Source organism: Cervus canadensis, chromosome 3, assembly GCF_019320065.1.
Source record: "Cervus canadensis isolate Bull #8, Minnesota chromosome 3, ASM1932006v1, whole genome shotgun sequence".
Lineage (NCBI taxonomy): Eukaryota > Metazoa > Chordata > Mammalia > Artiodactyla > Cervidae > Cervus > Cervus canadensis.
In genome coordinates this window covers 29,821,178-29,848,758 of record NC_057388.1, presented here as the reverse complement: position 1 = coordinate 29,848,758, position 27,581 = coordinate 29,821,178, and the positions used below count along the sequence as shown (strand labels likewise).

Sequence of the window (27,581 nt, the reverse complement as noted above, 5' to 3'; positions counted from 1 at the left end):
AATACTGTTGCATATGAACTGAGAATGAAAAGGTAAGTTACAGGACCTGTGGGGTGGTTTTGTTTGCTTTTTAAAAAAATTTTGGCTATACTATTCTATAGAATAAGATTTAAACGTAAGATTACACTCTGAGCAGAGCAGTTCAAGTGAAACACAGGGGCCAATGCAACTTCTAGGTGATCTGCTGGAGTCTCAAAAATAAAGACAATATATTTAATTTGAATGTAATGATTCGTGGTATGAAAATGAGCTCACTTACCTACAATTTCCATGTGTCAGGATTAGAACCCAAAGAGAATACCTGTTTTCATAACAACCAACTAGGTTAAAAGAAGTGACTCAATCCAAATTTGAAATGACTAAAGCAGTTCATTTTATTCATATTTAAACTCCACAGGAGTCAGAGATGAAGTGTCATCTTCTATTCCAAGAATGAAGTCTTCAGGTAAGGTCTCAGGTGCTATCTGAGCTAACTGGTCATCGTAAGAACGTAGGGTCCATAATTTTTCTAATTCATAGGTTTCTCTGGTTTCTGGAAGCATCAAATGAATCACCATGCTGCCTACCAAGGACAGATAAAAATCATAAGAAGCAGTTCATTTACTTCCATCCTTCTGATCTCACAAATCTGTGACAATTAGAGCAGTGGTTCTCAGAGTGTGAACCCCACATCAGCATTACCTGAGAACTTCCTAGAAATGTAAATTGTGGACACCATCTAGCAAAAACACTGCAGAAGTGATGCTGCGCTTCTCTCAGTGCATCAGACACATGCTATATAACGTCAGTATGTAACACTGCCTGTGGATAACCTACACAACCAGAGGTGGGGCTATCAGGTTTCGCCCGGTAGACAATCCAGAAGTACTGTAATTCTGCACAGCCTGGGAGCAAAACGGCAGAGTTTTATCCTCGACTATACTTTTAAGGATGCTGGCAAATATTCTTAGAAATACTGTCTCCTTCCGGAACAAAGAGAAAGTTTGCTTACAACAGTGGTTCTCAATCAGGGACATTTTATTTATTTTTTTAATTTCACCTATTTTTTTTATTGAAGGGTAATTGCTTTACAGAATTTTGTTTTCTGTCAAACCTCAACATGACTCAGCCATAGGTATACACATACCCCCCCTTTTGAACCTCCCTACCGTCCCCCTCCCCACCCCACCCCTCCAGGTTGAAACAGAGCTCGTTTGAGTTTCCTGAGCCATACAGCAAGTTCCCATTGGCTATCTATTTTACACATGGTAATGCAAGTTTCCTTGTTACTCTTTCCATACCTCTCACCCTCTCCTCCCCTCTCCCCACGTCCATAAGTCTATTCTCTATGTCTGTTTCTCCACTGCTGCCCTGTAAGTAAATTCTTCAGTACCATTTTCCTAGATTCCATATATATGCATTAGAATACGAGATTTATCTTTCTCATTCCGACTCACTTCACTCTGTATAATAGGTTCTAGGTTCATCCACCTCATTAGAACTGACTTTAAGGTGTTCTTTTTTATGGCTAATACTTCACTGTGTATATGTATCACAACTTCTTTATCCTTTCATCTGCTGATGGACATCTAGGCTGCTTCCATGTTCCAGCTAGTATAAATGGTGCTGCAATGAACAATGGGAAACATATGTCTTTTTAATTTTGGCTTCCTTAGAGTATATGCTTAGGAGTGGGATTGCTGGGTCATATGGTGGTTTTAGTCCTAGTTTTTTAAGGAATCTCCATACCATCTTCCATAGTGGCTGTATCAATTTACATTCCCACCAACAGTGCAAAAGCATTCCCTTTTCTCCACACCTTCTCCAGCATTTATTGTTCGTAGACTTTTTGATGGCCATTCTGACCTGTGTGAGGTGATAGCTCATTGTAGTTTTGAGCTGCATCCCTCTAATAGTGAGCATCCGTCAGGACATTTTTAATTGTCACCTTTACAGGGTGCAGAGAGGAGAAAGGATGCTGCCAAACCTCCTACAACGCAGAGTAATCCTCCCTGCCCAAAGTGCTAACAGTGACATGGGTGAGAAACCCTGATGTTTTCTCCCAGAGTAACTGCAGACCTGCTTCCTGCCCACACAAAAGACAGGGGCGCACTAATCTCTGGGTTCATCTCTCTGAATTCCGTGGGCAGGTGCCATCCGGTGCTGTGCTGTTCGGGGAACCTGGTACAAAAAGGCTGCTTGATGTTGCTACTGCTCTTGCTGAGGAACAAACTGTTTTATCAACCCCTGAATAACTCTTTCAGCTCACAAGATTTCAGAGCCTGCACAGTTCTACAGGTACTGTTTTTACCTTTGTATTAAGTACATTCCGGGGAGTTACTTTGAAACTATGTATATGTTAATTCTCAAATCTGTTAGGTCTTCTCAGAATTCCAGTCTGCTTTTCTTATCATTCCCTGTGCCTAGAACCCCTTCAACTTACAGGAGTTACTTAAGGCCAAGGTTCTATGCACACCAAGGAGCCTTCTACCGCCACTGGGGATCTCTCTGATGTTATTCATCCTGTTCTCCATCAGCTTTCTGACCTGTGTGGCTACTTAATACACACTAGGTGAGATGAGGATTTCAGATGGGAAAAAGACCGAGTGAGTGGGTTAAAACCAAAGAAAACTTCAAACAACTATCAAAAACTTTTTGCGGAAAAACATCCAGACCTTGATCCTTTCACAACTGAACATAGTTTGCGATTAGTGCATTATCAATTATTTACCTGTAGAATGTGCTAAAGTAACTTACCGAAGTCCACACAGAGCCAGTCATCAGTATCCTGCCCTTCGATCTTTACGTGAGGCTCACTTTTACATTTCAGGTGTTTGTACTGTAAAAAGCCAGGTCACATGTTAAAGGGGAAGAGGTTGGGGGAAGTCTGTTCTTACTGAGGAGTCTTGGACTTACTTGGGAACATGCTTATTCATTCCTCACAGCTATGCCAAACCCCTTAATAACAGCTCCCCCCTTAAATCCTACCCACATCCTACAGATCTCTCCTGAAGCCCAAACCATTTTGATAGCCAATCAAAGTGCCTCTGAGGTAGACAAGCCTAAATTCAATATCCAGTTCTCACCAACTTCCTTCTGTCCATCACAGCTTCCCTTCACCCTCAGGGGAGACAGATGCTTCTTCCTGTTTCAGGGCTCAGGCTATTCATATGCACCCCATATTTAATACAGCACTATTTACAATACCCAGGAGATGAAAGCAACCTGTGTGTCCACCCACAAATGGATGAGATGTAGTACATATATACAATAGAATATTACTCAGCCATAAAAAGGAACGAAACTGGGTCATTTGTAGTCTGTTAGTAGAGTGAAAACAGGAAGAGAAAAACATCATATATTAATGTTAATATTTTATATTATATAGAAAAAAGGTACAGATGAGCCTATTTGCAGGGCAAGGATAAAGCAGCACATGTAGAGAACAAATAGGTGGATGCAAGGAAACAGAAGGCTAAAACAGATTGGGACAGCAGCACCGCCATATACAGACTGCCCTGTGTGAACAGACAGCTAGGAAGCTGCCACACAGCATGGGGACCAGAGTCTGGTGTTTCCTGACGTCCTAGAGGCGTGGGATGGGGAAGTGGTGGTCGGAGGGCCTACATGTACACACATAGGGGTGTCACTTTGTTGGACAGAGGCGCTAACAACACTAAAGCAATTATACTCCAAATAAAAATGAATTTTAAAACAGAAGATCAGTAATCTTGAAAACAATTAGATGTGTAACCCAGCAATCCTAATTCTGGGTCTATACCCTGAGAAAACTGTAATCAACAACAAAAACCCACTCAAATGTTCATGGCAGCACTATTTACAATAAATAGCCAGGAGACAGAAGCAACCTATGGATAAAGAAGATGTGGTACATGTATACAATGGAATATCACTGAACCATAAAAAAGAACGAACTTGGGTCATTTTAGTAAATGTGGATAGACTAGAGTGTCACACAGCAATGATCAGAAAAATAACATATACATGAAATCTAGAAAAATGGTACAGATGAACCTATTTGCAGGACAGGAATAGAAAAGCAGACGTGCAGAAAAGACATGTGGACGCAGGGAGAGGGGAGGATGGGATGAATAACATAACTCAGCCATAAAAAGGAACAAAACTGGGCTATTTCTAGTCAAAGTGTTAGTCACTCAATCGCATCCGACTCTGTGACCCCATGGACTGTAGCCCACCAGGCTCCTCTGTCCATGGGATTCTCCAGGCAAGAGTACTGGAGTGGGTTGTCATTTCCTTCAGGGGATCTTCCCGACCCGGGGACTGAATCCAGGTCTCCTTCATTGAAGGCGGACTCTTTACGAACTGCACGAGGGAAGACATATGGAATCTGGAAAAATGGTACAGATGAACTGACTTCCAGGGCAAAAACAGATAAGCAGAAGTAGAGAACGACAGGTGGACACAGGCGCAGAGGAGGGTGGGATGAACTGAGAGAGCAGAATTGCTAATATATACACTGGCGTGTGTAAAACACACAGCTAGCAAGCAGCTGCAGTACAGACAGCTCAGCTCACGCTCTGCAGTGGCCCAGAGGGGTGAGGGGGAAAGGTGTGCATGGGGGGAGGCTGGAGAGGGAGAGGACACATGCACACTTACAACTCGGTCACAGAAACTAACACAACAATGTAAAATATTCTCTGATCACCATTATCTACCGGGGAAGGGGGGAACTATCATATGACCCAGCAATCACAACACAGGATGGATCTCACATCACCTAGAGAAAACAGCAATTCAAAGACACACACACCCCACTGTTCACGGCAGCACTATTTACAACAGCCAGGACATGGAAGCAACTAGATTTTTATCCACAGATGAATGGATAATAAGATGTGGTCCTTACATACAATGGAATATCATTCAGTGATAAACTAAACTGGGTCATTTGTAGCGACGTCGACGTACTGAGAATCTGTCATACAGACTGAAGTATGTCAGAAAGAGTCAAATATGGTATATTAACACACATGCATAGAATCTAGAGAAATGGTACAGAAGAACCTATATGCAGGATGTGACAGTCGCAGAAGGAGAAAAGGGACGTGTGGACACGGGGAGAGAGGAGGCTGAGATGAACTGGGAGCGTAATGCTGCCACACAGACTACCATGTGTCAACAGGGAGCTGTGGGAAGCCGCTGCGCAGCGCGGAGCTTGCCTGGTGCTCTGTGATGACTAGCGGGGGGACAGATGGGGTGGTGGTCGCAGGGAGGCATCAAGGGAGAGGATATATGTAAACATACAGCTGATTGACTCTGCTGTCCAGCAGAGTCAAACACAATATTGAAAAGCAATTATAGTTGATGAATGGGTAAGACAGTGTGGTACATATATACAAAGTAATATTACTCTCTAATAAAGTGGACAAAATTGAGTCACTTGTAGTGACATGGATGGAACTGGAGCGTCAGAGTGATGTAAGTAGGAAAGAGAAAAATGAGTATCATATCTTAGCACATATACATGGAATCTAGAACAATGATACAGGTGAACCTATTTATAAGGTAAAAATAGAGGCACAGAAGCAGAGAATGGACGTGTGGACACAAGGGAAGGAGCAGGGGACAGACTGGGAGGCAGTATTGACACACACACCGCCACGTGTAAAAGCGCTGGCGGGGAGCTGCCATGCGGCGCGGAGCTCAGTGCGGTGCTGTGGTGACCTCGGTGGTGGGACGGGAGGGAGGCTCAAAAACGGGTTATGTGTACACATATAGATGACTCTCCTTCTGGGTCAGCTTTACAATAGTGTAAAGCATATATACTCCAATTAAAAATAAATTTTAAAAGGTCATTTATCATGAAAAAGAAAACTAAAAATAGAAATATCATATGATTCAGAAATCCCGTTATTAGGGATATACCCTGAGAAAATGATAAATCAAGAAGACACATGCACCCCAGTGTTCACTGCAGCACCATTTACAAAAGCCAAGACGTGGGACGTACCTAAATGTCCGTCCATAGATGGATGGATAAGATGTTGAAAATTTGGAATAGTTGGAAATGATAGAGTATTTTTAACAATAAAAGCAATGAAATTGTGCTATCTGCGGTGATAGGATGGGCCTAGAGTCTGTCTTACAGAGAGAAGTAAAAAAGAGAAAATCAGGTGTCATATATTAACACATATACATGGAATCTGAAAACTGAGACAGATGAACCTATTTGCAGGGCAAAAACAGATGCAGAAGCAGAGAACAGACATGTGGACACAAGAGAAAAGGAGGATGGGGCCAAAGGAGAGAGGAGCACTGTCACATACTGCCATGTGTACACAGCTACCAGAAGGTTCCCGCACAGCACAGGAAGCTCGGCTCAGCGCTCCGTGATGACCCAGAGGAGCGGCACGGGGGAGGGCTGTATATATACACAGGGGAGTCACTTTGTTGGACAGAAGAGCTAACAACATTGCAGAGCAATTTCACTTCAAATAAAAATGAATTTAAAAAGTAAAAGATCAGTAATCTTGAAAAAAATGACAAATGCAACTAACATATAACCCAGCAGTTGCACTACTGGGTATATACTCTGAAAAACCATAATCAACATTAAACACCCATCTAAGTGTTCTTTTTAGCACTATTTACAACAGCCAGGAGATGGAAGCAACCTCTGGATAAAGACGACGTGGCGCATGTATACAGAGGGGTACCACCGAACCATGAAACAATGAACTTGGGCCGTCTGCAGTAAATCTGCATGGGTAGAGTGCCACAGCAATAAATCAGGAAAACAAACATCACACAGTAACATACATATATGGAATCCAGAAAAATGGTACAAATGAACTTACTTGGACAGGAATAGAAGCAAACGTAGAGAAAACATGTGAACACAGGGAAAGGGGAGGGTGAGATGAATAACACTGCTCAGCATAAAAATATTTAACTGGGTCATTTCTAGTGATACGGACTTAGAGTCTATCATACAGAGTGACTTTAGTCAGAAAGAAAAATACAGTATAGTAACACATGGAATCTAGAAAAATGGTACAGATGAACTGATTTACAAAGCAAAAACAGATGAGCAGAAGTAGAGAACAAGCGGGCGAACAGGAGGGAGGGATGGGTCGGGAAGAGTGGGCCATGTATACACCTCTGTGTGTGAGACACAGCTGGCGAGAGGCTGCCGTGCAGCGCTCAGCTCGTGTTCTGCGGTGACCCAGGGGGCAGGACGGGGGAGGGCAGCGGGGGAGGGAGGCTGGAGACCGCGGGTGTGTGTGTGTACTTATAACTCACTCACAGCGCTGTATAGCGGAAACACAACAATGTAAACCAAACATTCTGATCACCATTATTCACCGAAAAAAAGAATTATGCAGCCCAGCAATCACACCGCTGGGTATAACCACAAAGAAAACCAAAATTCAAAAAGACACACCACCACATGTTCACTGCAGCACTATTTACAATAGCCAGGACATGGAAACAACTCAATGCCCACCCACAGATAAATGGATAATAAGATGTGGTACAGACATATGCAATGGAACATGATTCAGAGAGAAAAGGAACTAAACTGGGTCATCTGTATGTGTATGTACTGAGATCTGTCATACAGAGTGAAGTATGTCAGAAAGGATCAAATATCATATATCAATACACATGTATAGAAGCTAGAAAAATGGTACAGATGAACCTATCTGCAGGACATGAATAGAGCCGCAGAAATAGAGAGAGACGTGTGGACATGGGTAAAGTGGAGCCTGAGACAAATTGAGTCAGTGGAGAAGGCAATGGCACCCCACTCCAGTACTCTTGCCTGGAAAATCCCACAGACGGAGGAGCCTGGTAGGCTGCAGTCCATGGCGTCACTAAGAGTCGGACACGACTGACCGACTTCACTTTCACTTTTCACTTTCACGCATTAGAGAAGGAAATGGCAACCCACTCCAGTGTTCTTGCCTGGAGAATCCCAGGGACGGCGGAGCCTGGTGGGCTGCCGTCTGTGGGGTCGAACAGAGTCAGACACGACTGATATGACTTAGCAGCAGCAGCGCTGACATACACACACCGCCGTGTATAAAGCAGCGAGCTGGTGGGAAGCTGCCGTAGGGACAGGGAGCTCAGAGCGGTGCTCTGTGACGACCTGCAGAAGTGGGACTGGGTGGGTGGAGTGGCGGGAGGCTCAGAAAAGGGGGATATATGCAGCTGATTCTCTTTCTGGGACAGCAGAAACTAACACAATATTGTAAAGCAATTATATTCCCATTAAAAATAAATTTATTAAAAATGATCATTAATTGTGAAAAAGAAAACTAAAAATAGAAATATCACTTGGGAAGAACAATCCAGATAAGGTACAGAGAAGCCCTTTTTAAGAAGAATGAAGTCTTAAACAAATGTAAGATTCTCCAAGGAGACAATTTAACTGGGATTATTACTTAATAGGTAGTCCTGAAAACTCGGCCCTTCTTTCCCAGATCAAGAGATTTGTTGTCAGCTCACAAAATTGCACTGTGTGCTACCATTACTTTAATTCCTGTTTGTTGGATTTAAAAAAAAAACCCAAAGGTCAAATTCTAAGGAAAAATGGTATGAGTAGATATATTGCCTCAGTTTTCAGAGTCCGTAATAATATTAGCATAGGTTTAAGGAAACTTGGCAGGCTTAAAGTTTTTTTTTTTTTATTATTAATGACACTAAATATAATGACTATGTTAAATTGTTCTTCCCAACAGCCCTCTGAGATAGATCAGGCATGCAAATATTATTGCCCCCATAATATTGATGAGAAAAAAAACCTCTGAGATTCAGAGAGTAAAGTGATGTTCCCCAAAAAAAAAAGAAATATCACTTGGTTTAGTCTCTAAGTTGTGTCCAACTCTTTGCAATCCCGGGCTCCTCTGTCCATGGGGATTCTCCAGGCAAGAATACTGGAGTGGGTTGCCATTTCCTTCTCCAGGGAATCTTCTTGACCCACGAATCAAACCTGGGTCTCCTGCATTGCAGGCAGATTCTTTACCAACTGAGCTATGAGGGAAGCAGAATTAGCACATAACTCAGAGATTCCACTCTTGGGGATATACTCTGAGGATGATAATCCAAAAAGACACATGCACCCTAATGTTCACTGCAGCACTACTTACAAAGTCAAGACACAGAAGGTATCTACATGTGTGTCCACAGATGAATGAATAAAGAACGCAGAGGGTGGGACGAGAGGAAATAGCAGTGGGAGGGAAATGCAAAGGAGACGATATTTGTATACATATAGCTAACTCTGTTGGACGGCACAAACAATAGTGTAAAGCAATTATACTCTAATTAAAAATAAATTTAAAGCAATAAATAACAGATTAATAATCCTAAAAAATTAGAAGTTAATACTGTATGTTAATAAAATTAAAATTTCATACTGTTAATGCTGTCTGCCCCAGCAATCCCACTAGTGGGGATGAGAAAACCATAATTCACCAAGATATATACACACCCAAATGTTTACTGCAGCACTGTTTACAACAGCCAGGATATATAAGCAACCTAAATCTCCATCCACAGATGAGTGGATAAGATATGGAAAATACAATGAAATATTATTTAGCCATAAAGTAGCAATATGGGTGCACCTAGAGTCTGTCGTATGACAGACAGAGTAAAGTAAGTCAGACCAGAAAATCAAATACCATATATTAACACATATACACGGAATCTAGAAAACTGGTACAGGTGAACCTATCTGCAGGGCAAAACCAGAGATGCAGAAGCAGAGAACAAACATGTGGACACGGGGGAAGGGCAAGGTGGGATGAACTGGTGGAGTGGCATCGCCATGCATACACTGCCATCCGTGAAATACCGAGCTCCCGGGAGCTGCTCTACAGCGCAGGGCGCTCCGCTCCATGCTCTGTGAAGACTCAGATGGGTGTGATTTGGGGGGGGGGAGGGGCCATATGTATACTTATATTTCCTTCACACTGCTGTAGAGCAGAAACGGCCACAGCACTGGGAATCCATTATACGCCAATTAAATATAAAGTTTTAAAAAACAACCATTATTCATGAAAAAAAACTAAAAACAGAACTTTCACATGAATTGGTAATTGCACTGTGTATGCACCCAGCGAAAACCATAATTGAAAAAGACACACGCACTGCAATGTTCACTGCAGCACTATTCACAAACGCCAGGACGAGGACGCGGCTTAAATGTCCATCCACAGATGAATGGTTGTGAAGATGTGGTACATATATACAATGGAATATTACTCAGCCATAAAAAGGAAGGAAATTGGGTCATTAAAAGATATGGATGGAACTAGAGTCTGTTGTACAGAGTGAAGTAATAAGTCGGAAAACCAAATACTGTATATTAACATATTAACACATATATAGAATCTAGAAAAATTAGACATATAAACATATATGCAGGTCATGAAAAGAGTTGCAAAAGTAGAGAACAGACATTTGGACATGCATGAAGAGGAGGGTAAGAACAATGGAGAGAGCAGCCTTGCATATATACACTGCCATGTGAAAAACACCTAGTAAGTGGGAAGTTGCTGTAGAGCTAGAGACCTCAGCTTGGTGCTTTGTGATTTCCTAGAGGGGTGGGAGGGAGTCACAAATGGAGGGGATTATGTATAAATATAGCTGATCACTCTGGTGGACAATATAAACTAACAAAACATTCTAAATCAATTAGAGTCAGTTAAAAATTCAAATTAAAAAAACTGAAAAAAGGTCAGTAATCTTAAAAAGAAATTAAAAAGAACTAACATAAGCCCCAGTAATCACATTTCTGGGCATAAAATCTGAGAAAACAGTAATTCAAAAGGGTATATACACCCCAATGTTCAATGCAGTACTATTTACAATATTCAGGACATGGAAGAAACCTAGATGTCCATCCACAGATGAATGAATTAAGATGTGGTACATACATACAATGGAACATTATTCAGCCATAAAAAGGAATGAAACTGGGCTATCTGTAGAGCTGTGGATGGTCCCTGACTCTGTCATACAGATAAAACTCAAAGAAAAATGAATATGATATATTATCACAAATATATGGAATCTAGAAAAATGGTACAGATGAAATGACTTGCAAGGCAGGAACAGACACACAGAAGTCGAGAACGGACATATGGACACGAGGGAGGGGACGGAGAGGACGCCCGGGGAGAGGAGCCTCGCCATACATACACGGCCCGTGTGAAGTATCAACCGATCGCTGGTGGGCGCTGCTGTGCACCCCGGGGAGCTCAGCTTGGTGTTCTTTGACGACAGCAGTGACGTGGGCTGGGGTGCAGGGAGGCTCACAAAAAGGAATAGATGTATACAAACAGCTGATTCTTTTTATTTTGAACAGCAGAAACTAACACAATATTGTAAAGCAATTATACTCCAGTTAACATGTAGATTAAAGAAATGAAAGATCACTAATCTTGAAAAAAGATTAAAAATGGAACTGCTATATCACAGCAATCCACTACTGGTATATACCCTGAGAAAACCATCATTCAGCAAGGCACAGGTATCCCAACGCTCACTGCAGAACTAATTACAAAAGTCAGGAAATGGAAGCAACCTAAAGGTCTACCCACAGTAAATGGATAAAGATGTGGGACGCATACAATGGAATACTACTCAGCCATTAAAAGGAACAGAACTGTGCTACTTGTAGTGATGTAGGACTAGACTCTCAAACAGAGTGAAGTCAGTCAGAAAGGAAAATCAAGTATCACATATTAACACAAATATATGGAACCTAGAAAACTGAAACAGATGAACCTATTTGCGGGGGAAAAAGAGAGAGGCAGAAGCAGAGGACAAATATGCAGACACAGGGAAGGGGAAGGTGGGACAAACAAAAGGGCCGCACTGCCATATACACTACCACATGTAAAATACATGGAGGGAAGCACTTGTAAGCAGAGGGAACGCAGCTCAATGTTCAGTGATATCCCAGAATGGCAGGATGGGGAGAGGGTTGTGTGGAAGGGAGGCTCAAGAGGAAGGGGACATGTGTATAATTCATTCACATTGTTTTACAGCAGAAAATAACATTCAAAATCAAGTTTACTCCAATTAAAAATAAATTTAAAAAAATAGAAAATCATTATTCATGAAAAAAACAAAACAAACCTAAAAACAGAATTGTCCTATGACCCAGCAATCCCACTGATGTGTATATACCCAGAGAAAACCACAACTCAGAAAGACACGTGCTGCTATGTTCACTGCAGCACTATTCACAATGGTCGGGACATGGAAGCAACCTAAACGTCCATCCACAGACAAATGGTTAAGATGTGGTAGATTCATATAATGGAGTATTACTCAGCCCCCAAAGGAAGGAAACTGGGTAACCTGTAGTTTGCTGTGGATGGACTTAGGGTCTGTCACACGGAGTGAAGTAACTCAGAAATCAGGTATCATATATTAACACATGTGTATGGAATCTAAAAAATGATACAGATGAACTTACATACAGGTCATGAATGGATCTGCTTAAGTGGAGAACATCACATGGACACGTGGAAAGGGATGGGTACGTCCAATTAAGGAGAGTAGCGTTGTCATACATACAGTGACATGTGTGGGAGGCTGCTATATAGCGCTTCAGCTCACTGCCTTGTGATGACCTAGAGGGGTGGGATGGAGGGGGTGGCAGTGGGAAAAATGCACAAGGTAGGGTTTGTATGTATACATATACCTGATTCACTCTGTTGGACAGCAAAAAATAACACAACGATGTAAAGCAATTGTAGTCCAATTTTAAAATAAACTCAAAAGAATTTTTAAAAGACCAATAATGCTGGACAAATAAAACTAACCAAAAATAGAAGTACCGTATGCTCTAGGAATCCCTCACTGGGCATGTATCCTAAGAAAACTGTAATTCAAAAAGACACATGCACCCCAATGTTCAGTGCAGCAGTATTTACAATGTCCAGGACATGGAAGCAATCTAGATGTCCATCCACAGATAAATGGATTAAGAAATGTGGTACGTACATACAATGGTGTATTGGTGGTGGTGGTTTAGTCACTAAGTCTTGTCCACCTCTGTGACCCCATGGGCTGTAGCCCACCAGGCTCCTCTCTCCATGGGATTCTCCAGGCAAGAATACTGGAGTGGGTTGCCATTTCCTTCTCCAGGGGATCTTCTGGACCTAGGGATTGAACCCGGGTCTCCTGCACTGCGGGCAGTTTCTTTACCAACTGAGCTACCAGGGAAGCCCACACAATGGTGTGTTACTCAGCCATAGAGAGGAACAAAACGGGCATGTGCAGTGACGTGGATGGACCCAGAGTTTGTCATACAGAATGAAGTGAGAAAAACAAGTATCGTGTATTAACACACATATAAGTAATATCGAAAAATGGTACAGATGAACTTATTTGCTGGCAGGAATAGCGAGGCAGACATAGAGAAGGGACATGTGGACAAGGAGAAAGGCAAGGGTGGGATGATTTGGGAGACCAGCGTTGACATATACACACTGCCATGTGTAAAACAGATAGCTCTGCTTCAAGTTCTATGATGACGCAGAGGCGAGGGACTCAGCAATGGGATGGGTGGGACACTCGAGGCAATATATGTATATTTGTAAGTCATTCAGAGTGCCATACATCGAAAACTAACACAACAATCTACTAACACAACACAACTAACACAAAAAAACTAACAAAACAATTCTACTCCAACTAAAATATATTTTAAAAATTAAATAAAATACCACTTTTCATGAAAAAAAAAAATCCCCTAAAAACAGAACTATCATATGACCCAGCAATCCCACTACTGGGCATATAAGAAGACCATAATTCAACAAGACACACTGACCCCAATGCTCAATGCAGGACTATTTACAAAACCCAGGGTATGGAAGCAACCTAGAGGTCCATAAACAGATGAATGGCTTAAGAAGGTGTGGTAGGCTTCGGATTCAAGATGGTGGAGTAGAAGGACGTGCACTCATCTCCTCCTGCGAGAGCACCAAAATCACAACTAGCTGTTGAACAACCATCGACAGGAGGACACTGGAATCTACCAGAAAAAGATACCCCATGTTCAAAGACAAAGATGCCGCCACAACAAGACGGTAGGACAGAGTCCAACAAGATAAAATAAAATCCCATACCTGCCAGATGCATAACCCACAAACTGGAGAACAATAATACCAAGAAGCTCTCCCACTATTGTGAGGGTTCTAAAACACGTCAGGCTTCCCAGCCTGGGCATCCGACAGAGGGCCTGGGAATCCCCAGGTAATTTCACTGGTAAGCCACAGGGATTCAATTATAAGACTTCCGCAGGACTAGGCGGGGAAAGAGACTCCAGTCTTAGGAAGCACAAAGAAAACCTTGTGTGAACCAAGACTCAGAGTAAAGGAGCAGTGACCCACAGCAGACTCAACCAAAACTACCTGCTAGGGTCTCCTGTGGAGGCGTGGGTTGGCAGGGGCTCATCACAGGGACGGGGGCACTGGCAGCAGCTGTCTGGGAAGGTCCCCCCTGGAGTAATAAACCCTCTTGGGGGTCACCATTAACCCTACCAGAGTCCATAGACCTCAGGGCTGGGGCGCCTCAGGCCAAAAAGGTATCAGGGAGAGAGTGCAACCCCATCCACTAGGAGATAGTTGGATCAGAGCAAGGCCCTGCCCACCAGAGCAAGACCCAGCTTTTCCCCACCACGGTCCCTCCCATCAGGAAGCTTACACAAGCCTGGCCCCTTTCACCAGAGGGCAGACAGAAGAAGCAAGAAGAATCGCAGTTCTACAGCAACTAAAACAAAAACCACATTACAGAAAGTTAATCATGATGAAAAAGCAGAAAGTTACGTCCCAGATAAAAGAACAAGACAACCCCCCCCCCAAAAAAACAACTAAATTAAGTGGAGGTAGGCCACCTTACAGAAAAAGAGTTCAGAATAATGATAGCAAAGATGACTCAGGACATCAGAAAAAGAATGGAGGCAATGATTGAGAAGATGCAAGAAATGTTTACCAAGGCTTACAAGAACTAAAGCACAAACAAACAGAGATGAATAATACACTAGAAGGAATCACTAACAGAATAACTGAGGCAGAAGAACAGATAAATGACCTGGAGGATAGAATGCAGAAATCACTGCCACAGAAGAGAATATGAAAAAAGAATGAAAAGAAATGAAAACAAGCTAAGAGACCTCTGGGATAACATTAAACACACCAACATTAGCATTATAGGAGTCCCAGAAGGAAGAGAAAGGACCTGAGAAAATATTTGAAGAGGTAATAGCTGAAATTTCCCAAACACGGGAAAGGAGATAGTCAACCAAGCCCAGGAAGCACAGAGAGTCCCAGGCAGGATAAACCCAAGGAGGAACGCACCAAGACACACAGTGATCAAACTGACAAAAATTAAAGACAGAGATAAAATATTAAAAGCAACGAGGGGAAAAAAAATAAAAAATAAAAAAAAAAATAAAAGCAACGAGGGAAAGACAACACATACAATGGAACTCCCATCAGTCTATCAGCTGATTTCTCAATAGAAATTCTACAAGCCAGAAGGGAATGGCAGGATATACTGAAAGTGAGGAAAGGGAAGAATCTCAATCAAGAATACTCTATCCAGCAAGACACTCAATCAGATTTGATGGAGAAATCCAAAGCTTTCCAGACAAGCAAAAGTAAAGGGAATTCAGCACCACTTCTCTGGGCAGAAAACAAGAGAAGGAAAAGACGTACCTACAGAAAATAAACCCAGAACAATTAAGAAAACAGTAATAGGATCATACATATCGATAATTACCCTAAATGTAAATGGATTAAATGCACCAACCAACGACAGAGACTGAGCAGATGGAAGCATGTGCATAATGCACTTCCACTCACCACACCACTCCACCTGACCCCCCCAAAGTGTATGTAATTATTCTATACTGTTAGGTTAATCATACTCCCATTATGGTTTGCAATTACCTTTTACTTTTTGTCTGGCTATTGGTTGTGAAAACTGATAAACATCTTTCAATATTGTGATTATGTAACTATTACTCACTTCAGTGTATCATGATTGATCAACAGAAAAATAACAGAATTCTATATCACCAAAACAACCATTTAGTAGAAAACCTTATAATCACTTTTTAAAATCCAAATGCACATCAAAATTATCTTGGAATTTTTTGAAAAATACAAATACCCAGGTATTGCTGTATTTTGGTCAGAGTTCCATACGTTTCTAATGAGCAGCCATGTTTAAAAACAACTGGACTATATGAGGATCTTTTATCCAATTTATTTCATTTTTTCTATTTCATTTTCACTGATCCCATTTCATTTAGTTTGTTTTCCACCTTCTCCATCTCTTTTATTTGGATGTTCTTTCTCAAGGCTTTATCAAGCATAGAAGAAAAGCCCTTGTATACATATATATAGATAATATGTATAACTATATATATTTTAGAAAACTTACAAGTTTTGCCTAACTAAAAAATTTATCAAATCAAAATCTACATTTTGATTCCACTTGTTTGACTTAGTATAGAATGCTAAATTTCTAATTAAAAAAAAAAAAAGATATCCAAAAAGTAACAAAGGTTCACTATACAGCACACAGAACTATAATCAATATCGTGTAATCACCTGAAATGGAAAATAATTTCAAAAATAATATATGTTTAACTGAATCACAAGAAAAAAAGAATTCTACTCTTTGAAATTTAGTACTGTTTTTCTTTTTGCCAGTTTTTCTAAATGTCCTATGGACATCTAATAACAATGTATTAGATACAAAATTTTAAATATATTTGTGTAGGATGTAAGATTAATACAAATTCATATAAATAGAAATCTATTATATTTTAAATTATTAATGACATCATTCAAAATGCCTTTATTCTTATTTTTCCTGCACTTGATAAAATACTCTCAGAGAAATGTTAATACATCTCACTATGACTATATATTTTTTCTTTTCCCTTCTATTTTCTTCTGATTTTTGCTTTATGTATTTTTGTTTCTTTGTTATTGGGTGTCTAATGGTTTATGATGTCTATCTTCTTTGTGAATAGTACCTTTTACCATTAAGAATATTCATCTTTATTTCATTTAAAAATAGATAATCATCCCCAAAAAAGATGTGGGGTGTGTGTGTGTGTGTGTGTGTGTGTGTGTATACATATATGTACACAATGGAGTATTATTCTGCCATAGAAAGGAACAATATTGGGTCATTTGTAGTGATGCAGATGGACCAGTCAGAAAAACAAATACCACATACTAACATACGGATACAACATGCAGAGCAATGGTACAGATGATCCTTTCTGCAGGGCAGAAATAAAGAAGCAGAAGTAGAGAGTGGACACGTGAACCCAAGGGATGGGGAGTGTGAAACAAATCGGTAGAGTAGTGTTGCCACATAAACATCACTATGTATAAAATAGGGAAGTATGGAGAAGGAAATGGCAACCCACTCCAGCATTCTTGCCTGGAAAATCCCATGGACAGAGGAGCCTGGTGGGTTGCAGTCCATGGGGTCGCAAAGAGTCTGGCACAACTGAGCTATTAACATCTACAGTAGTTGAGGCACATCAGTGGCTTACTGCTGGAAGGATGCAGTTTTGATGGAAATCGACTTTCTGAAAATGAGCATGATTCTCCTAGTGTATCGTCAGTTCTCCCTTGCTTTATGGGCTGGATTCCACAGGCTGCATATGGTCCGTATTACCCTGATGAGTGCATATCTTTGCCTGTTTACACAAGTGCTGAAAGGGATCGTGTGGTGATCAATATCAACATTCCGTGTGGGGGCAACCAAGACCAGTGGATTCAGTGTGGAGCGGCTCTATTTCTCAAAAATCAGTAGCACCCAGTGACAATAAAAGCTGTCTTAGCAAGAAGAAATATTTATTAATTAAGCTTTGAATAAAATGTATAATGAGTCATGGTTCACAATATTAAAAAAAATAAATAAATAAAATACCTAAGTAGTGGGAAGCTGCGGTGTAGCACAGGAAATTCAGCTCGATGCTCTGTGATGACCCATACAGCTGGGGCGGGGGGTGGGAGGGAAGGGATATATGTATACTTATAACTTATTCATACTGTTGTACAAAAGAAACTACATAACAGTGTAAACCAATTTTACTCCAATTAAAAATAAATATTAAAAAAAGACCATTATTCATGAAACAAAACTAAAAATAGAACTATCACATAACCCAGTGACCCCACTACTGGGTATATACTCAGAGAAAACCATAATTCAAGAAGACACACACATCACAATGTTCACTGCAACAGTATTCACCATAGCCAGGACATGGAAGCAACCTAAATGCCCATCCACAGATGAATGGATAAAGATGTGGTATGTATATATACACAAGGGAATATTACTCAGCCATAAAAAGGAAGATAATTAGGTCATCTGTAGCGGCATGGACAGACCCTGAGTCTGTCATACAGAGTGAAGTCAGAAACAAAATAACAAAAGTGTTTATTAATATTTGTACAGATAATGGTACAGATGAACCTATATGCAGGCAGGAACAGAGTCACAGAAGTAGCACCCAAACATGTGGACACAGGGGATGGGGAGGGTGGGACGCGCAGGAAGACTAGCACTGCCACATACACACTGCCATAGGAAAAACAGGTGGCTAGAGGGTCGCTGACAGAAGGCACGGGGAGTTCAGCTCAGTGCTTTGTGATGGCCTAGCGGCGTGGTGGGATGAGGGAAATGGTAGTGTGAGGGAGGCCGAAGGGGAGAGAATATATGTATATACACAAGTGATTCACTTTGTTGGTGAGCAGAAACTTACATAAAATGTAAAGCAATTATATTCCAATTAAAAAAGAAAAGATCATTAATCATGGGGGAAAAAACTAAAAGACACATGAGGCTTCCCTGGTGGCTCAGTGGTAAAGAATCTGCCTGACACTGCGGGAGACATGGGTTCCATCCCTGGTCTGGAAGGATCTCAGGTACTGCATCGTGACTAAGCCTGTGCACCGAACAATTGAGCCTGTGCTCTGGGGCCCGGGAACCACAACTGCTGGGCCCACATCACATGCTGCAACCACTGAGGCTCGAAGCCCACAGGCCCTAGAGCCAAGGCACTGAGAAGCCCATGCACCCCAACTAGAGAGTCACGACAACTAGAGAAAAGCTCACGCAGCAAAAAGGACCCAGTTGAACCAAAAATAAATAAATAAATAAAACTGTTTTTAAAAAAGACACATGGTGCCCAATGTTCACCGCAGCACTAGTTACAAAAGCCAGGATATGGAAGTAACCTAGATGTCCGGCAACAGATGAATGGATTAAGAAGATGTGATACATACATACATTGTAGTATTATTCAGCCATAAAATGGAAAGAAACTGGGTCATTTGTTGTGCTGTGGATGGTCCTTGACTCTTAGAGGGTAACAGGCAGGAAGGCCAGGGGTCTCCAAATGGAAGAAATAGGCTGTAAGTGTCAGGCATTTTTTCTCTCTGTTAAGCAGCAGGAGGAAACAAACTACTCGTGTTATACTTTTTCCCCTTCTCTATTCAAATTTAAAGAGTTTTCTTTTAAAATTCTGTGTTGCCATGACAACACCTGGTTCCACCTGAACTTAATTTTTCTCAAACCTTGAGCTAACCAAAGCATTTTTCTTATGGAAATGTTTAAGCTGTGTTAATGAACTACATATTTACCCTAGACACTGTCTTCAAGTCAATTCCACCTAAGACTCAGCATGGACTTAAACCTGTATGTTTTACTCATACATTGTTCTCCTAATCTATGTTAATAAAACTAAGTATTTACTTGGAAACCTGCCTTTCTTCAAGATTCATGTCAATCATTTTATGACCTGGGATGACTTATCTGGTGCCAATGTTATCTCAAAATGCATGTTATGGGTGAGTGGCCTGGTGCCACTCTGAGTTTGAGACATCTCCTTTCTATAATTAAAAGCTTGCTAGTAGCTGTATAATATCCAGCTAAAGACTAGCAGGGGGGCACTCTTTCTGCCCCCTTCTGATGTCTATGTCAGAAGCTTTCTCTATCTCTTTTATACTTTAATAAAACTTTATTACACAAAAACTCTGAGTGATCAAGCCTCATCACTGGCCCCGGATAGAATTCTCCTCCAGAGGCCAAGAAATCCAGCGTCTTTCATGGTTCAGCAACAACCTTTCATACAGAGTGAACTCAGAAAGAGAAAAACGAGTCTCATATATTAACGCATATACATGGAATCTAGAAAAATGATACAGTTGAACTTATATGCAGGTCATGAATAGAGTTGCAGAAGTAGAGAATGGAGGTATGGACACATGGGACAGGGAGAGTAAGACCAATTGGGAGGGTAGAATTGCATAAATACACTGCCATGTGTAAAACAGCTAGCTAGTGGGCAGTTGCTCATAGCACTGGGAGTTCAGTTCACTGCTTTGTGATTACCCAGAGGGATGGAGAGGGGTAGGATGGAGGGGGCTGGAGTGGGCGGGAGGCCCAAACAGACGGGATATATGTATATACAGGTGATTCACTGTTGGACAGAAGAAATTAACACATCATTTTAAAGCAATTATACCCTCATAGCTCAGTTGGTAAAGAATTTGCCTGCAATGCCAGAGACCTGGGTTCAATTCTTCGGTCGGGAAGATCCCCTGGAAAAGGAAATGGCAATCCACTCCAGTATTCTTGCCTGGAAAATCCGATGAACAGAGGAGCCTGGTGGGCTACAGTCCATGGGGTCGCAAGAGTCGGACACAACTTAGTGACTAAACCACCACCACCACCACGCCCATTAAAAAATAAACAGAAGATCATTAATGATGAAAAAATCTAAAAACAGAACTACTATTTGCCCTGGGAATCCCTTACTGGGCATATAACCTGAGAAAACCAAAATTAAAAAAAAAACACATATGCACCCCAATGTTCAACGCTGTACTATTTACGACAGTCATGGAAGCAATCTAGATGTCCAACAACGGATGAATGGAATAGGAAGAGGTGGTACATACATACAATGGAATATTACTGAGCCATAAAAAGGAAGGAACTGAGTCAGTTGAACTGTATCTAGAGCCTCTCATACAGAGTGAGTAAGTCAGAGAGAGAAAAATAAATATCCTAATTAGAATCCAGAAATATGGCACCAATGAACCTATTTGCAGGGCAGGAATACAGACACGGATATAGAGAAAAGACTTGTGAACACAGTGGGGGATGGGGACACAATTCATCACAGTGAGATGAACTGAGAGAGTAGCACTGAAATATATTCATTACCCCATGTAAAGCCGATAGCTACTGGGAAGTTGCTGAGAGCACAGGGAACTTAGCTCCGTGCTCTGTGGTGACCTAGAGGGGTGGCATGGAGGCTCAAGAGGAAGGAGATACAGTCACACGTAGAGCTGAGTCTCTTTTTTGGATAGCAGAAACTAACACAACACAATAAAGCAATTATACTCCAACTGAAAAAAAAGAAAAGAAAAGAAAACCTATGCAGAACACTACTTTAAATAAATTATAGCCAAGATCTTTTTTGATCCATCTTCTAGATTAATGAAAATGAAAAGAAAAACAGAAGACACATGGGACTAATTAAACTTAAAAGCTTTTGCACAGCAAAGGAAACCATAAACAAGACAGAAAGAGAACCTTCGGAATGGGAGAAAATATTTGCAAAGGACACAAGTGACAAAGGGTTAATCTCCCAAGTAAACAAGTAGCTCATGCAGTTCAATATGAAAAAAAAAACAAACAACCCAATCAAAAAATGGCAGAAGACCTAACCAGACATTTCTCCAAAGAAAACATACAGATGGCCAACAAACACACGAAGAGATGCTCAACATCACTCATTATTAGAGAAACGCAAGTCAAACTTACAATGAGGCATCACCTCACACTTCTGAATGGCCATCATCAAAAAATCTACAAGCATTAAATGTCTAAGAGGGTGTGGAGAAAAGGGTACCTTCTTGCACTGTTGGTGGGAATTTAAGTTGACACAGCTACTCTGGAGAACAGTATGGAAATTCCTTGAAAAACTGAAACCAGAACTACCGTGTGACCCAGCAATTCCACTACTGGGCACATAACCTGGTAAAACCATAACTCAAAAGACTCACGCACCCCAGTGTTCACTGCAGCACTGTTTACAACAGCCAGGACCCAGAAGCCTGGATGTTCAGCGACAGATGAACAGACTGAGATGTGGTACATACACACGACGGGATGTCACTCAGTCACAGAGAGGGGCGAGGCCGGGTCACCACTCGTGATGGGGACGGACCTAGAGTCTACGGTACAGAGTGCAGGAGGTCAGAGAGAGGAAGAAGTACCGTGTATTAAGGCACACACGTGGAATGCAGGTGAGCCCATCTGCCGGCAGGAACAGAGACGGAGGTGTGGAGGAGAGAGGTGCGCGCACACGGTGGATGGGGAGGGGGAAGCAGGGGTGGGGCGAGCTGGCAGATGGGGATTGACACGTGTACACTACCATGGGTAAAACAGCTAGCTAGTGGGAACCTGCGGGAAGGCCCCACCTGAGCAGGGAGCTCATCTCAGCGCTCTGTGGTGACCTAGGGGGTGGACGGAGGTTCAGAGGGAGGTGATGGGCTGTGTTCCTATAACTGAGCCACTTAGCTGTACAGCAGAAAGCAACACAGCATTGTAAAGCAATTACACCCCAATTAAAGAAAAATGAAATTATCTTTAAGGGGACGGGGAGAGGGATAAATTAGGCGAATGGGACTGACATACAGACAGTACTATAAAATAACCAGCAACAACCTACTTATAGCACAGGAACTCTACACAAGACTCTGTAATGACCTAGAAAAGAGTGGATATATGTATATGTGGGGCTTACCTGGTGGAAGAAAAAAACTGCAGATCAATATACTAGCAAACCAAATTCACCACCACATTAAAAGAATAATACACCAAGATCACATGGGATTTATCTCTGGAAAGGACGTTTCCACGTGAAAGTCAATCAATGTAATAAACCATATTAACAAAATGAAGAACAAAAACCATACAATCATCTCAAATACATGCAGAAAAACCATTTAACAAAACTCAGTACCCCTTCATGAGAAAAACTCAACGAAGATTAAAAAAAAAAAAATCTCCTCAAGATAATAAAGGCCACATATGAAAAGCCCACAGCTATTAGCTATCATCAAACTCAATGACAAAAAATGAAAGTTTTACCTCTCAGATCAGGAACAAGACAAGAACGCCCACTTCTGCCACTTTCTATTCAACACAGGACTGGAAGTTCTAGCCATGGCAATTAGAGCAAGGGAAAAGAAAAAAGTAACCAAACTGGAGAGGAAGAAATAAAACTATCTCAGTTTGCAGATGACATGATCTTATACCATAAAACCGTAAAGACTGCACCCAAAAAAACCTGTTAGAAAAAATGGATTCAGCAAAGTTGCAGGATATGAGATCAACATCCCCAAATCAGTTGTGCTTCTGTATACTTAATAAGCAACCTGAAAGGGAAATGAAGAAAACAATCCCGTTTCCAACAGAATAAAAAAGGATAAAATACTTAGAAATAAACATAACCAAAGGAGCAAGACTTGTACACTGAAAACTACACAATGCCGCAAAGATGACACCAACAAATAGACACCCTGTACCCATGAACTGGAACACAATATTGTGAAGACCATCTACAGATTCAATTCAATCAATCCCTATAAATCCCACAACTTTTTTTCTTTTGTAGAAACAGAAATATGTATCCTAAAATGCATATGTAATCTAAAGGGACCCCAAATAGCCACAAACAATTTTAAAAGGCAAGAGCACAGTTGAAGATCTCAAGCTTCCTAATTTAAAAACTTAAAAAAAAAAAACTTATTACACAGCTACAGTAATCAAAACAGTGATCAAGACAGACTTACAGGCCAATTCAATAAAGAGTCCATATGTTCAAATGTTTTTTTCAACAAAGGTGCCAAGTCCACTCAACAGTCCTTTCAACAAACAGTGTTGGGAAAACTAGATACCCACATGCAAGATCTTACACTGTCTACTAAAACGAATTCAAAATGTACCAAAGATTTCAACATGAAACCTAAAACTATACAACCCTGAGAAGAAAACAGTGGAGGGACTTCCCTGGCAGTCCAGTGGTTAAGACTCAAAGCTTCCTCCGTAAGCGGTGTGAGTTCGATCCCTGGTCAGGGGACTAAGATCCCACCTGCAAGGCAACACAGCCAAAACAAAGAAAATATGGTGGGGAAAGCCTCACGACACTGGAGTTGGCATTTATTTCTTGGATATGAGACCAAAGGCAAGGATAGAAAAATTTAAAAACTTCTGTGCATCAAAAGACACTATCAGAGTAACAAAGCGACCTACAGAGTGGGAGAAAATATTTGCAAATCACATACATGACATAGGGTTTATATCCAGAATATGCAGAGAACTCCCGCAACTTCACACACACAAATCAATTAAAACATGGACAAAGGACCGTATTCAAGTGCTGCAAATGGGCTCATAACCATGTGAAAAGATGCTCAACCTAATTATCAGGGAAAAGCAAATCAAAATCAGGAGTACTACTTCATGATCCTTAGACTGTCTCAAACAGTAAAGAATCTGCCTGCAATGCGAGAGACCCAGGTTCGATCCCTGGGTAGGGAAGATCCCTTGGAGAAAGTAAGGGCAACCCATTCCAGGATTCTTACCTGGAGAATCCCATGGAAAGAGGAGCCTGGCGGGCCACAATCCACGGGGTCAAAAAGAGCTGGACACGACTGAGCAACTAACACTTTCACACTTTCAGACTCATTTATCAACAAACCGGAAAATAACAAGTGGTGAGAAATCTGAACACCTGTGAACTGCTGGTGGAAACATAAAGTGGTATAGCTACTATGTTAAAGAATATGATAGTTCCTCATAAAATTAAACATAGCATCACCATGATCTGGCAATTTCACTTCTGAAATTAAAAGCAGGAACATGAACTCATGTTTACAGCAGCATATTCACAATAGTCAGAAGGTAGAAGCAACCCAAATGCCCACCATTTGGGTGGATAAGATACAATATGGTATACACATACATTAAAATAAATATCCAGGCTTAAAAAGAAGAAAATTCTAACACATTCGACAACACAGAAAAACCTTGAAAAGTATTATGCTACGTGAAGTAAGTCAAAAGGGCGAATAAAAGTATGATTCCATCAAAGGAGGTACTTATTAGTGTAGTCAAGTTCAGAGATGGAAAGCAGAATGGTGCTGCCAGAGGCTAGGGGAAGGAAGAATGGGGAGTTCTGGTTTAACGCGTCCAGAGTTTTCTGCAAGATGAAAAATGTTCTGGACATGGATAGAGGTAACCTTCCTACAACAATGTGAATGTAACTAATGCCACTTAACTGCACACCTAAAAATGACTAAAATGTTAAGTTTCATGTTATATACCATAAACAAGAACAACAAAACTTTCTTGACTTGGCCCTTTTCTCCCTTCTCACCTAAAATTTCTATAAAACTCATTTCTATTCCCCTCCCTTGCTCTTCCACAGAAACTTTCTCTGAAAAATCTCTCATTCTTTTTACAGCTCCAAGTTCAATGATCACTTCTAAGTCTTACTTACTCTATTCTACTACTATATCCGACAGAGACCCTAAGGTCCTTTTCCCTCCATGACCTCCTAGTTCTCTTTGTCTCTCCAACTACCCCATTTTTAAGAATTTTCCTTTGTTCTACCCTGTTGCACCAGGGTTTTGTTCTCAGTCTCCTTATTTTGCCACTCTTCTCTAAGGCAATCCCAGGTACTCTTTTGGTCTTGACTGTCCCCTCCATGACTAATTTTCAACAGGGTGAAAGAAGTATGTTTCCCTCTGGAGTGGTATCAGAATCAGCGTCCAAGTATATTTTCTTCCTCATTCTGATTCCTGTTCAGTCTAGTTGGAAAATGAACTACCTTTTCTTTCCTCAACTAGACTTGTGAATTCAGAAGACAAGGACTAAATCTTTTCATTTAAATTAAACTCTAGGCCAGCACTATCCAACAGAACTTTCTGAAACTGTAGAAATGTTTTATACTTGCACTGTTCAGTACAAATAAGCCACATGTGGCCACCAAGCACCTGAAATGTGGCTAGTACAGCTGAAGAACTGAATTTTTAGTTTTAATTTATAATTACATAGTCACATAGGGCTACTGGGTAACTGGACAGTTTTGCTCCAGAAATCCCTCAGTAATACTGTATTCTAGTCTGCCTCACGTTACTTGACACAGAGACAAGAATATGAAATAGCATGACCCACTAAGGCTAGATATTGGTCCTTATAACTTTTTGACCATCAAAGAACATAAAACACTTGTGCCAATTCTGGGTTTCTCATATAATCTCTGTGATGGGTTTAGTTTTCAAGTGCTGCTCTTCAGTCTGACGCGTTGACAGTATTCCATTAAGTTAAAGATTTCAAAGAAAAAGAAAGCATCCTACCATTTTCACAATGTAGTAGGCCATGGCATGTAAGTGTCGAGTGGAAGTGCCACTACCAATCACAAAGTAATCTGTATATTTCATTTCTGGAGGAACTTTGATGACACAAATGTCTCTTGCATTTTCTTGCCTCAGAAGTGAAACCAGCATATCGATGTCAAACTTGGGACCAGCGTGATCTGAAACGCAAAATATTTGGTTGTGTCAGGTGGCTAAGTGAAGACAGACATGCTGTGCACTCAGAAATGCAGGCCGCTGACAGCGAAACTGCTCCTCTGGGAGAGTGCTCAGATCTGAAATGTTTTGTAAAACAACAGGGCCCATGCCTCCTGGAAGTTGAACGCGGGCTCTGGCTTCATATAGCACTGCTCGACTTTTCTGGGAATGTGCTCAGGTCACAGAGACCCACCACATCCTTTCCTATTAGCAAATGCAAGTAGTACCATACACCAGCAATAACCGCTTCTGTTCCAGTACTTGAGGAAACAAGTAACACTGCTCAAGCAGAGAACTGCTACACAAAGAGAGGAAAACAGAAGCACAATTTGGGGACGTGGTAACACCCTGGGACATATTAAACTGAATTCCAGCCAGAAAGGGTCAGAGAACTAGCACTGGGAACTGGAGGGGCTCTTGGGTAGCACCCGGCCCACAGCCTTCATCTGAGAAACTCAGACGTAGCCAAGTATGTGTGGCCCCAGATCTACCAAACCGAGGGCAAGAAGTTAACAGCAGTTCTCATCCTGAACTCTCAAGTTTTTCTTACAATACCATTTGGGTTATGTAACAACTGTTATCTGTGAAAATCTTTTTTCCCCCCTCTCTGGAGATTTAGATACTCGGATTGTCACCGTGATGTATTATAGCTTCTGGACTTACGGTTCTCTTAAGCTTTAAAGCTGACTTCCAAGGCGCTAGATGTTAACCTCTCTCTCTCATACTTTCACAGGTGTGATCTGTTTACCATCTCTCAAGCGTCTAAAAACGTACACAAATCAGAGGCCCTTAAATTGACCATATCTCCTATTAGCGCTTCTTACTGCACCCTTTAGACCCCAGCCCAGCTCCTCCTCAGAATTCTCACGCCCCAACACTCTTGACAAGTCCATTTCTCGG

At 41.3% G+C, this 27,581-nt stretch overlaps 1 protein-coding gene and 1 long non-coding RNA gene across 2 annotated transcripts in view; one reads left to right on the top strand and one right to left on the bottom strand.

Annotated features, from left to right (window-relative positions):
* Positions 1-349: 349 nt before the first annotated feature.
* MALSU1 (mitochondrial assembly of ribosomal large subunit 1) overlaps positions 350-27,581 on the bottom strand; it is a 27,788-nt gene continuing 556 nt past the window's right edge. The window contains exons 2-4 of the mRNA XM_043462835.1: positions 26,466-26,644; positions 2,737-2,818; positions 350-562 (exon numbers count right to left, since the gene is read on the bottom strand). Of these exons, the coding sequence (XP_043318770.1) occupies positions 375-562; positions 2,737-2,818; positions 26,466-26,644 (449 nt within the window). The 3' untranslated portion in view covers positions 350-374. The remainder of the gene's footprint in view (positions 563-2,736; positions 2,819-26,465; positions 26,645-27,581) is intronic.
* The window catches only part of LOC122438213, a 20,921-nt gene continuing 15,372 nt past the window's right edge, over positions 22,033-27,581 (top strand). Inside the window, exon 1 of the long non-coding RNA XR_006268483.1 lies at positions 22,033-22,128. This is a non-coding gene — a long non-coding RNA (uncharacterized LOC122438213). The remainder of the gene's footprint in view (positions 22,129-27,581) is intronic.